Raw genomic sequence first — 12,259 nt, forward strand, 5'->3', positions numbered from 1 at the left:
GTCGCAGTGAGGTCACAGCCCACCATTTCAGAAGCACGCTGCATCCCGAGGGACAGGGTGACCCTTGAAAACTCCCCAAACTGGCTTTTCTCTGCTCAAACACTTAGGATTTAATGGGGAACGTTCGACCTGGTCTTCCACCTCTGCCCGGTCTGCCTCATGTGACATCACCTGTGAACATTAATGCAAGGAAAACAACGTTTGAGTGGAAAAGAGGGGGAAAAAAAAGGATTCTGTTTTGTATTAAAATATTTTATATTAATCATTCAAACTTAATTTTTATACAATGAATGCATACATCACCAGGGTGTCCGTCTCAGAGGGAGGTCGGGGAGGCAACGGGGTGGGGTGCGCCCCGCACGCTGGTACTTGCCCAGCTGTGAGCAGGGGATGACGGGCAGGAGACAGGCGCTTTCCTCTGCTCATCCTGCTGGTTCCGGGAGGGAAACAGGGATGTCACAGCGAAGAGGTGGATCCTGGGGTATCTCCTCAGGCCTCCCGCACTGGGATGAGCTATGTTTCCGTGCCCTGGGTGAGCCGCCCGGAGCCCGAGGTCCTCCGACCAGCGAACCCTTGACATAACAGTGGCTGTGACACGTCACGATGTGAAGCGGGGTCGGCCGAGACCGAGTCTGTGTCTATCTATAGGGACTTCCGAGTCGTCCCCCCCCCCCAGTCGCCTGTCGCGAGCCTGCCCCGTGGCCGTGCTGCCAGCGGGCACAAGCGCGGGCCGCGCCTAGGCGGCGGGCATGTCAGCCTTGCTGAGCGCGATGGCCAGCTCCAGGTCCTCCTGCTCCTGCCGCCGCAGCCGCGCCAGCCTCTCCTGCTCCGCCTTCTCGCTCTCCCGCTTGGCCCACGCCAGCTGCTGCTCCTCATTGCCAAACTGCGAAGGAAAAGCGGAGGGTGGGTTACACGGCCCCGGCGCTGGCTGCCTGCTGGCTGGGGCGGGGGGGTGGGGAGGGGCGGGGGCGTGCTGCCGGGCGAGGGTGCGGAGGCCCGTCGTGGTGGACGGGTGGGTGCAGGGAAACGCAGTGCTGGGGTGTGTGCGGGAAGGTGCCCGGTGTGCAGGTGAAGACCAGGAAACGCCGGAAGCCCTTGTCTTGGTTGGGGAGGGGGAGGGGACGCGCACGCCCCAGTCCTGACCCCCAGTCTGGAAGGGGTCAGCGCACTGAGACACAGGGCTGAGTCTGACCTTAACTGCCACCAGAGAAACCAGCCGTCCCGCCCCTGCAGGGACCTGAAGCAAGCGGAAGCCAGGCATGATATCGGGGACACTGAGAGACTTCCAGGGATTCCCCCTGACAGCACCCTCAGGAGGCTTCACGGGGTGTGAGGGAGAAGCTCCGCGGGGCCTCTTCTCGGGGACGGCAGGGGCGTCTCTGGAAGCAGCTGGGGAGCAGAGTCAGCGAAACCCCAAGGAGCTGGGACAGTGAACCCCGCGGAGCCTGGGCCTCGACAGCCTTGATGCCCGGGTGAGAGGCGCTGGGGCTGGAGAGTTCCTGTTCAAACAGATCTGAGTCTCAAACGCGTAAAGGGGCCTTGAGGCCAAGCGAGATGATGAGGTCCTGAAACGCAGCATCTCCGTCTCAGCCATGGTCCCAGGAACTCTGGGAGATGCTTAGAGCCACCTTGTACTTGGATGTTTACAGGAGCCCTGGCATTTACACCACCATCTGGTCCAGAAGTTTTTTTATTCTTGCTGTCCTTTTCCGAAAGGTTCAACTTTTTTAAAAATAATTTTTTAAAACAAGGGAAGAAACCGTTTTGATCCCGAGATGGGCGAATTCAAACCATTCGGGGTGCCTTAGCTCTATGGAGAGAAAAGCAAAGCCAGACCTCACACGCTCTTCCCCTGGCGGGGGTCCCCGACCCCCCTAGTCCCCCGGTCACTGTACTGTCTCCAGATGAGGTGCCTCCAGCACCACTGGCCCCGAGCAGAGCTGCAGCCCATTTGGACCCCTGGCCTGCCTGGATCAGCGTCTCTCTTCCGTGCACTGACTCTGGCTGGCTCTCTGCTAAGCACTGGATAACACACCAAAGGTAAAGAGGGGCCTGGCGACACTCGGGAACAAACAGACCTACAGACAATCCCAACCTGAGAGAGGCTCTTGTGGAGGCCCCAGCAGACCCACCAGGAGCCCCGCGGAAGGAACAGAGACAGGAATTCATGGCTACTTCTTCACACACACACAGTCTGAGTGGCAACCAGGAGGTGGGATGACAGCTGGGAACACTGAGGCCTGGGGGTGGAGGTACAGGTGGCTGCAGAGCCTAGAGCCTGGGTCCTCGGGACTCCGGACCTTCTCCCTGGTTCGGGGGGGCAGTGGGGATGGCAGTGGTCAGCTGTAACTGCAGAGTTGAGGGCACAGGACAGGCCCTGGAGGTCTGGGCACCATCCCCAGTGAGGGGCCATCTCTTGGGCGCCAAGTGCCCAAACTTGGTGCTGCCAGAACAGAGCACAGGGTGGAAGGGGCCGGACCTCGAGGGGCTTACAGGCCCCAGAAGGGAGCTAAGATTCTCCTGAGGAGGCTCCCTGGGCAAGTGAACAGGGCGATGGGGTGGGCAGTTTCCGAATGTTTCATGACCTGACAGCCTGTGTGCGGGTGAGGCAGGGCCAGACAGCGGGGACTGGGGCAGGGAAGGGCTGGGTTGGAGGAGGCTGCTTTGGAGCTGGATGTGGCCCCGAGGAGGAGGAGAAGGAAGCAGGACAGCCTGGGAGGCCTCTCTCCACCTGCCTGGGGAGTCAGACGGGCAGGTGAGGGGCAGCACGAAGAGGAGCCATCCCCAGGAACAAAGGCTGGTCCTCGTTTTCTAGAGAAACTGCCCAGAAAAATGCTCAGAGGGCTGACGGGTCTCCAAGTCGGACTCCTGAAAGCCAGTCCCCGCCCCTCGTGTTTCCACCACTGGTCACAGATAATCGCCCTCCCCCCTCCACCGCCTTCCCCCCGCTGCCCCACCGTATTCTTTGGGGAATTTTTCAACACCTCTTCAGGAGAAAAACAAGGAAAAAACAACAAATGCTGATGGGAATGACTCTGCGGTGCTGCTGACAGCAGCGGGAGGGGACAGCTGGGCTGGTAGGGACCTCGCCCTTGCCAGCTCAGAGGAGGGGGCGGGTAGGGGCCAGCAAGTAATGACCGGGGTGGCCCACACCAAAGCTGAAAACCAAGGCCTGGAGGGGTCAAGGGACTGGCTGAGGTCACATGGCCAGGGACGGGCAGGCTGGGCCCATGCCATGGTGCCTGCTCAGCCCGGGTGTCTCCTGCTCAAGGAGTCTGTGGGTTCAAAGTAAACGTGCTGACAGGAACGTTCTAGATGCCTTCAGAGTGGACTGGTTTGAGGCCAGCCTAGGATCCAGGATGGAGACTTGCAGCAGGCACGTGGTCTGCCTGCACTCGAGGAGCACGACGGGCTGTGATGTCTGATGGATACTGGAGGAAGGGGCTTCTCTGTGGCTCCCTCTGTCTCGGAGCAGCAGAAAATCCTTCCCCCGGCCCCGGTGGAGATACCTTGACCGGGCCGTGCTCTTATCCTCTGACCTGGATGCGTTACACGCCAGCGCGAATCTGGACGGCCTGAGGGTGCAGGAGCCGCTCGGTAAATGGCAAGCTCCAATTTCTGTTTCACTCTTGTGCTGTCGAGGAACCTAGACCCGGCTGGGCACGAGCATTCTGCTCTTCCGAGATACCTCCCGCGCTGGGGCCTGACGGACTCTTAAGTGGTTTGATTTCGGCGGCCTCTCCACAGAAATCCGAGGTTCAGAGGCCTCTGAAGAGGCACGTGAAGCACCGGCACCCTTCCTCCCCAGGGATCAACATGTGCACCTGTCTGCCATCACCATGCGTGGGGACACTTCTAGCCACTTCCCATTAACTCACTTATCCTGCTATCGCAAATGCATCCGACTCGTTTGACGACGCAAAGCGTGACTGGTCCCGTCTGATATCTGCTCTGCTCTTAATGCAGACTTCCCAAAAGAAAGCGCTGTTTTGCTCACCTCTAAATACTACTTCCTAGTAAACACATTCGCCTAAGACAGAAAGGCTTGTTTTAAAAGAAATACCAGAGAGATTTCCTGTGAGCCGCTACAAGCACAAGTAACCCACTGATGGAAACCGGGGGCCTGTAAATCAGAGTGTTCCAGAGTGGCAGAGCTGGGGCACCAAGGGGGGCGGGACTGAGTACACTTGTGACACTGGCGTCCCTGAACTCCAACACGGACCAAGCTGCTTTTGCACGGGTTACATGTCCAGATGGCACGCTTAGAACATCCAATCTGAGAGTCATGCTGCCAGGCCGCTGGGCAGTTAGAGACCTCTCTGCATTCACTCAGGGAAGCTGAAGTACACAAACCAGAGGAACCAACTTTGGCCTTGAGTTGGCATATATCTTTGAGGTCCAGTGAACACAGAAACCACCAGCCAATGGACTGAGCCCCCGGACGCCATGAAAACGCAAGGACATCCTGAGTCCCTGGAGGTGGGACACTTTTAACCATGTTTTGGACCACGGTATGACTGAGGGGACAAAGCAAACCAGTTAGGTGTCCTGCCTCCCACGCATCCCATCCCATTAGAGTGGGCTGAGTCTCCCAGTCAGGTGATTTCCCCTGGAAAGACTGGGGCGTCTGAAGTGGGAAAGGTGATTTTAAACGTTAAACAGCAGTGCTGCAAACGGGGCAGAATCCAATTCCTCGCCTGGAGTTGAGGGTGATTAAATCCCAGGGGGGTTTTAAAATCCATGTTAACAACTGTGCTGGAGTGACCAGAAGTGATGTGTCAAATGGTAACTTGAAATCTTGGGGTTTAAAAAAAAAAAGTTTTCCAAAAACTAGCTGGGGGGTGGGGGTGGGGGGGTGGGCACAGGAAATAGAACCGTGCATTTCAGAGAGAGAACAGTCATTTCTTCCAATTGCCATTCAAATCCACTTGCCCTTCCGCCCTACCCTAGAGTACCTGAGTCATGCGTGAATAGCTCTGTTTTTTTCATCAGTGTTTCACAGTTTTTCCATTGAAAAATAAAGGCAGTGCTATCTAAGAAACTGTAGATAAAGCCGGTTTTGTTTCTGACTTTTATTAACAATGTTGCCACTTGTATACTTCCACAGTGTGCCCTGGCTGTCAACAAAACCCGGCTAACTGCAGTCATAAAATATTTACAGGTCGCCAAGAGCCAGGAATGTGTCCGCATCTTAGGCGATTTCGCGCACAGCTGTGCGCGAGGTGGATCTGAAAGGAACTGGGTGTTCACTGGGCACTGATATGGCAGAGCGTGCTTTAAGACGGATATTCTAGGAGTGGAAGCATCTATAAACAATACATCTCACAACGAACGAGGAAACGGTACTCTGCAAAATCGAGGGAAGAAAACCTTTTAAAAAACACAGGTGCGCAACAGACAGTGAAACTGATTCTGGGAAGACAACGTCTGAAGCTCTCTGAGAACAAGATCTCTGGGTACTGATGAGGGTACAGAAAACACTGTAATGTGACAGCCTTTTACAATCTGGAATATTTTTTCACACCAAGACACAAAGCCAGACTTTCAAAATCCCTGGATTAGCTTCGAAAAAGGCACTTAACTCTGCTAATGGCTTTCTGAGTTTTTGTTTTGGTTTTTTTGGGTTTTTTCCCTGCAAAACTAAGGGGATTCAGAGTGGCTGTTCTAGGCTGCATTTCAGTTTTCACTGTAGCTGGTAATTGAAATAAAAGTTTTTAAAAATCAAATTTGCTCTCCCTTCATGTGATCCGGCTGGGTCCTTCAATTTGCACTTGCTGCCCAAAATGCACTGGGTGGGACCATCAGAACTCCCCTACAAAGACTTTTTTGAGGACAGCAAGACCCGAATGTAACTTTAGCAGTCTTGTTTTCGTACTTCAGACGCGTCTGATGTCGTGGCTTCCAAAAAAATCAATGAACACAACAGGCTCTGGGCAACAGAACTAATACAAAGAGTCTACCGTGAAGGACAGAAAAACAGGCATACTGGGCCACCCTGCTGGAAGAAAATGTGCCCTTATCACAGAGTATCCAAACCAGAGCTCTTTTTTTTTATTGAGAAACCGTTTTTCTTACAGAAAGCAGCAGTACAGAATAAATAACACGGGTGATGGTGTGAGGTACCGGGAGACTTGAGCCAGGAGGGGGTTTGCCATTCGAAAGAGACAAAAAAAAAATAATAACCCCAAAGAAGCTGCAAGCGTAGGGAGGGGAGGGAATGGCGCGGAGGCGGAGAACTTAACTTACAGAGGTGAAGTCTGCAAAGCCCAAGGAGGAGGCTTTAGAAGGTTTAGCTGAAGAGGAGGGAGCAAATGGATCTTTTCCACTAAACGGGTCCCCAAACCCCTTTTTATTTTGGAACGGGTCACTGCTGTCAGCCCCGAGTGGCTGGAATGGATCGGGGGGCTCGGGAAAGTCTGCAGAACCAAGCTGGCTTACGGGTGTACTTTTACCTGGAAAGTTTAGGAGAAAAAAAAAAAAAAAAAAGGAGAAAAAAAAAGAAATACAAGTTACTGACCACGGACAGAACAGAGTCCTGACTGAAGAGCCGGGCACCAGCTCCCCGGGAAACCCTATGCCTCTTTGGAAAAAGCTGGAATGCCGCTCGTGGGACGGACCCCGGGGAATCTGCGTGGATCTTGGCTTTCCTCTCCATTTATCCCAGAGGCTGAATGGTTTGTGGGTGTTACAAGAAAACCACTTCAGATGACCCCCTCCCCTCCCCTCCCACCGCAGCTAAAATTTACATCATCTTTAAAAAGCTCACATGCAGGCATGTTTCAAAGTGATTCATTTAGCACGGCAACACATTTACTATCACACTGAGTTTTTAAAAAGTCACGGCTGAGCAGAAAAATACACTGCAAGCTTCCAACAATTAAAAAAAGGGGGGGGATTACTTGCAACTAAACACGGCGATTAGTTTCACGACGCGGTATGTGTAGAGTTAGCTGTGTTAGTCGTGAGGGTCCGGAGGCGGCTCACCAGACAAACCCACTCTGCTGTCCTGGGTTTAAATTCGTTTCCAGCTCCTGCTTCTGTCCCTTTGGCTCCAAGGGGCAGGCTTTGAGCCTTTCTGGGCTCTTGCCAAGAGGGTGGCTCTGGGATGCCCCGGTCCCGGCAAGGCAGATCTCCACGGGGACGTGGGAGAGAGGTGTTTAGAATTGGAGGGAAATGGGGCTGTGAGGCCATGCTTGGGGGGTGTGGCCCGAGGACAGGTGGCTTCTCCCAACATATCCCGCCAATATGTCAGAACAATCTGCTAGGAACCAGAACCTTCTCCAGGCCTGCTTGGCAAGAGGGGTAAGCAGGGTCTTGCTGCTGCCCACGTGATGAGCCTCAGCGATCTGCCGGTTTTGCAGGCCAGGTTCCTGCCTGATGCCATACGATTTGCCCAACAGCTGCCCAGGGTACTGGTGAGACGTTCAGTTTGGCAGCTCTGTGTCCAAGCTTGGGCTAGAGGCTTGAGGATACTTAACATGATTCTGATTTGTTAACTGAGCTGCCTATGTTTACTCTTGCAATTTCAAAGTCACGTGCAAAAAGAACCCAAAAGCCAAGGGTCACATTCCACAGAAGACCTTGGACATCCAGCTGCACGTCCAGAGAATGCCCCTGGCCCTGAGCTACAGCTGACCCCTGTAGCACCTGAGCCCAGGACACCTGCCTTCCTCACCCTGCTCGCCTCTGCCACCCCACCTGCCCGCACGTCCATCTCCATGCCCAGCTCCAAAACCACCCTCTCTGATGCTGCTTCCCAGGCCACATTTCAGACAGTCCCAAGGTGTCCCTAAGGACTCCTGCCTCTGTCACCTTTAGTTCTGAGACCCAGACGAGGACACGCCCCTCAGCCCCAGCTGGCCTCAGTTTCCTGTCTGGGGAGTGGGAACGAAGAGGTAGGGGTCAGACCAGGTGACTGGTGCACGGCGTGCTCCTCGGGGCTGTGCCCCACACTCCAGGCCACTCGGCATCTGGCACCGCAGTGCCTGCACAAGCAGGGCTCAGTGTGTGTGGGGCCTGTGAGAGCCTGGCCGGAGGGCCCCCTGAACACTCAAGTTTATTTACTTGTCACTCGACGCAGCAGCTGGGTGGCCGTAAGGTACAAATGCCAACCCATCTCTGTCAGCTTCACCCACGCATGAGAAATTCGAGTCACCAGTGACGCGGTCCCGCCACTGGGAGAGCCCACGGAGAAGAGACGGGCGCCGAGCCCACCAGCAGCACTGGTTAAAATCCCCACGCCCCATCCCACCCGAATCGGGACTTCTGGGTGGGCGGGTGATGCCAGTGCATGGATGCCCCCACCAACAGCTGGAACACAGAGGCCCCAAGCTGCCCCCTCCCGTCAGAGCTGCTGCTGGTTTCTTTTTGCGTGTTCAAGGAAACCGAGAGTCTTATCTTCCCGAGGCTTGCCCAGGACTCTGAGACACAGGCAGCCCTGCACCCAGCCCTCTGTTGCTTCCTGCGGTCAGAGCGGAGCACCTCTATGCCCTTGCCTATGGCCTGATGGGGCCCCTTTGCTGACCCCTGGCCTTTGCAGGCTCTCACTGTCACGAGCAGCACCACCACGCACGTGTGTTTATTTATAGGAGACGTTTCTGGAGGTGGAGCTGTGGGTCAGAAGGTGTGCCCACTGCAGCCTGACCTTCCCTGTCACACCGCCTGTCCCAGGCTCCGACAGGATGCAACCCGACCAAGAAGGGAGGGTGGGGAGGAGGCTGTAGGCTGGGACATGGGTCAACCTCTCCTCGTGGCCACGGATCGGTTCAGTCGGCCCTGAGGCCCAATAAGCCAGGTGAGCCTCCAACAAAGCCCCTGGGTGGGCCCTTCCCCAGAGGGGCGGTGCCAAGTCCACCCCGCAGCACAGCAGGAATTAGGGCCTCTCTCCCCCAGGGTAACTGCTTCTCAGGGAGAAGTCCTGGGGCTGATCCCCACGACCCATCTTCTGTGCAGGCTGAGGTCTCTACCTCTGGTCCCTTCTCTATTTGTGACAGAGCCACAGACTTCAGGCTCCCCGCCCCCCAGCACCAAAGGCCCCTCCCTGAGACGTTCTCGCTGCTGTCAGCTATCCCGCCGCCTCCTCTCCCTCCTGGACCTCAGCCCCCTGGGCTTCAGAGAGCAGGGCGATCTGGGTGCCGGCCTTGAAGACATGCCTCCCCCAAGGCCACCTTACACAACCAGCCTACTGCCTGGTCCAAGGGTCGAGCCGATGGGTGAGCCAAGGCCTCCCGGGCCCGGCACCACAGCGACTGGAGAGCGCTGCCGTGTCGCTGCGGACCCCTTCCCCTCTCTTCAGAGGCGAGCGTGCAGCTCTGGCGGGAGGGGGTTGGGCAAGACCTGCCTGGCAGCTTGTCAACTCCAGGCTGTGCAGCTGCGAGCAGTGGGCAGCCAGGCGGAGCCCAGGGGCACCCTGGGCAGGCGGGAGGGTGGGCGTGAGGCAGGGTGCTCTGGTCCACGTGGCCGTACCACCACCCCAGGCAAGGGGTCCTCACCTCTCCCGGGTCCCTGGGAATCACCCCTGCAACAGCCACTGACTGCTCACCCTCTCAGCTTCTCGCCCCATGGGCCATCCGCACCCAGCACGGTGGCCTTTTAACGCAGAGCTGACCCGACACTGCCGAGCTCTCCCCGCTGCTCTGGGAATACACACCCCAGCCTCGGCCATCCTGCCCCTATATTCTCTCTTTCCCAACAGAATGTGAGCTCCACGAGGGTGAGGGCCCTGCTGTCCTCGGCTGTGTCCCCGCCGCCTAGGGCAAGGCCCGCTGCTTAGACCCCTCTGTTGAATGGAGCTTCCTAACATGCAAGCTCCACCGTGCTTAGCCCTGCCTTGGGCCCCCGCATCCACTGTGGCAAATCCAGAAGGCCCTACAGCCCACAGGAAACCCTTGCCAACCTCATTCCCCGACAGCCCTCCAGGGCCTGAGCGGCACCTCCCCCCTCCCAGGACCCCCCAACCCGGGGCTTCTTTTCAGACAGTCCCTCTCCCCAGATGGCACCTCCACCTCAAACGCCTGTGACCCGCTGTCTCCCCATGCCTGTGTTCAGCCCTCCCAGCTCGGCCCCGGGCAGGGAGTGGGGTGTGGGCCCCTGGAAGATGGTGCAGAGCACGGCGGCCACCACCCCACTCAGCCTTACTCTCTCAGCCTCGGTTTCCTTATCCATGAAATGGGGTCGTGATAGGCTGAATTGGTTCCCCCCGCAGCACCCCCCAATTCACTATGTTCAGGTCCTCTCCCCCAGTACCTCAGAACGTGACTGTCTTTGGACACGGGATCTTTGCATAAGTAATTAAATTAGAATGAGGTCCTATGAGTGGGCCCTAATCCAACAGGACTGGTGATCTTGGAAGCAGAGGAGAGTCGGACACAGACATGCACAGAGGGGAGACCACGGAAAGACACAGGGGGAGGACGCTGTCTACAAGCCAAGCAGAGGGGCCTCAGGAGAAACCAACCCTGCTTACAGCTTGATCTCGGACTTGCAGCCTCCAGATCTGTGAGACGATCAGTTTCGGCTGTCTAAGCCACCCAGTCTGTGGTATTTGTTACGGCGGCTCTAGCACACTCACACAGGGTAATAGAGCACCGGCTGTGCACGGTTGCCGGAGCCAGGCTCGGCCTGGGATGGGCTGCCTGCTTTCGTAAATCAAGCATTACTGGTCTGCCAATGCCAGGCCAGGCTGGCGCAGCTCCAATCCCTAGAGGTCAGGACAGCTTGCCCCTGTGGGCCCCACTAGGAAACCGAGGACCCCCGACTGCAGCTCTCTGCTCCAACAGAGCCACTCGTATGCCCCGTGCGCAGCGTGGTGGGCACGTGCGGTGTCCCTGGGCAACAGTGTCCTCCCCTTGAACTGCTGAGTTGTCTGCGCTGGCCGCCACCATCCTGCTTCCTCAGTCCCTCCGTGCAACCTCCTTCTGCAGGGTGAAGCAGCACCATGCCCCAGGTGTGCCCCACACCCACCAAAGAAGAGTCCCCCTGTAAGGTGTGCCAAGACGCAGACCCCACCTCGCTCTCCAAACCCCAAGCCGTGGGCGTCGCTGGGCTTGACTGTGGATGGACAGACATGTTCCCGAGGGAACTATGCTCGGGGGTGGCGGGGGGAGGCCTGAAACACCTGCAGCCTTCTCTGGGCCCAGGGTGACGGGTCCTCACCTGCGAACTGAGCTGGTATAATGTGTGCCTCTGGCAGGGGCACCCTGGGAGATGCAGTCCTGAGGGATGGGGACACTGAGAGAAGGGACACTGACCTCAGCGGGCACAGTCCCTGCAGCCTGGCCACCGCGGCCTCCTTCCCACAGCAACTAGCGACTTCCACCATGCTGACCGCCCTGTACTGTCCCGCCCGGCCATTCTCCCCCCGCCCTGACACAGCCTTGCCCTTCCCCTGGAAGACCCTTCTCCAGGGCTCACTCCACACCCGCAGGCTTCCCCACTGCCCTGTCGACCTCCCGTGCACCAACCTGTCTTGGTCTAGCCTCCGGCACACCTGAGGGTCAGCTCCACATAGGGCAGGGCTCAGCACACTGCAGGTGCCAGTAATACCAGACCCCTCTTCCTGGTGGGGGTCCTCATGGGCGGGGTGCCACCACCCAGGCTCCACGAGGCCATCCTGAGGGGCCTGAGTAGGGGGAACCCCACTGATGAGCCAGGAAGGGATATAGGCATCTGGCTTCCCTCCTTTGCAAGAAAGGGCAACAAATATTCATCGGTGCACTCTTGGGCTAATTTTTTTAAATCAGAAACTAAAATAATGAACCAAATAGCAAAATCCAAATCCAAGAAAAAGTAAGAGTTGCCAGGGACAGGTTGAAAAGCCCAGGGCCCAGAGCAGCCTCTGGTTCCAGCAGCAAGTCCAGGGTGGACGGCTGCTTGATTTCCTGGAGCATTTCTTGCAGGAGTTGCTCACAAAGGGCAGACATCTGAGCCGGGATAAGTGGGTCAGTCGACCCCAGCCAGGCCCTGAGAGCGACCACAACAGTCCACATGTTCAAATAAATACATCATCGGCCACTTCTGTGCTTTTCCTTTTTTTCCCTTTTTCAATTTAGAAGACCTTCCTCCCCTGCTTTGGGGGACTTTTTTTTTTTTTTAATCAGTTTTTGGCGGGGGGTGGGGGGCAGTTAAGAACCCAGCCGGCTAGCATGTCAAGTTGAGGTTTCCGACAAGCACAGAGATGATCGGGGAGATGAGAACTGGCAATCACGTCAAGTACAGCCCGGGCCTCGTTTTGCTCTGCTGCCGAAACCGTTGTTATTTA

The 12,259-nt window shown here is 56.7% G+C and overlaps 1 protein-coding gene across 39 annotated transcripts in view; it reads right to left on the reverse strand.

The window, feature by feature from the left end:
- Positions 1-231: 231 nt before the first annotated feature.
- The window catches only part of EPS15L1 (epidermal growth factor receptor pathway substrate 15 like 1), a 101,621-nt gene continuing 89,593 nt past the window's right edge, over positions 232-12,259 (reverse strand). For 15 of the 39 annotated variants that reach the window (XR_010840409.1, XM_059063108.2, XM_059063106.2 and 12 more), the window contains 2 exons: positions 6,247-6,452; positions 232-883 (listed from right to left, as the gene is read on the reverse strand). Coding sequence is in view for 38 of the 39 variants with exons in the window: in XM_059063108.2 (XP_058919091.1) it covers positions 737-883; positions 6,247-6,452 (353 nt within the window). In the remaining variant the exon portion in view is untranslated. Of the gene's footprint in view, positions 884-5,057; positions 6,453-6,984; positions 7,131-12,259 lie in introns of those variants that run through there. The other 24 variants (XM_067032395.1, XM_067032397.1, XM_059063111.2 and 21 more) reach the window with 4 other exon arrangements.

The sequence above is a fragment of the Kogia breviceps genome, chromosome 4 (assembly GCF_026419965.1).
Source record: "Kogia breviceps isolate mKogBre1 chromosome 4, mKogBre1 haplotype 1, whole genome shotgun sequence".
NCBI lineage: Eukaryota > Metazoa > Chordata > Mammalia > Artiodactyla > Physeteridae > Kogia > Kogia breviceps.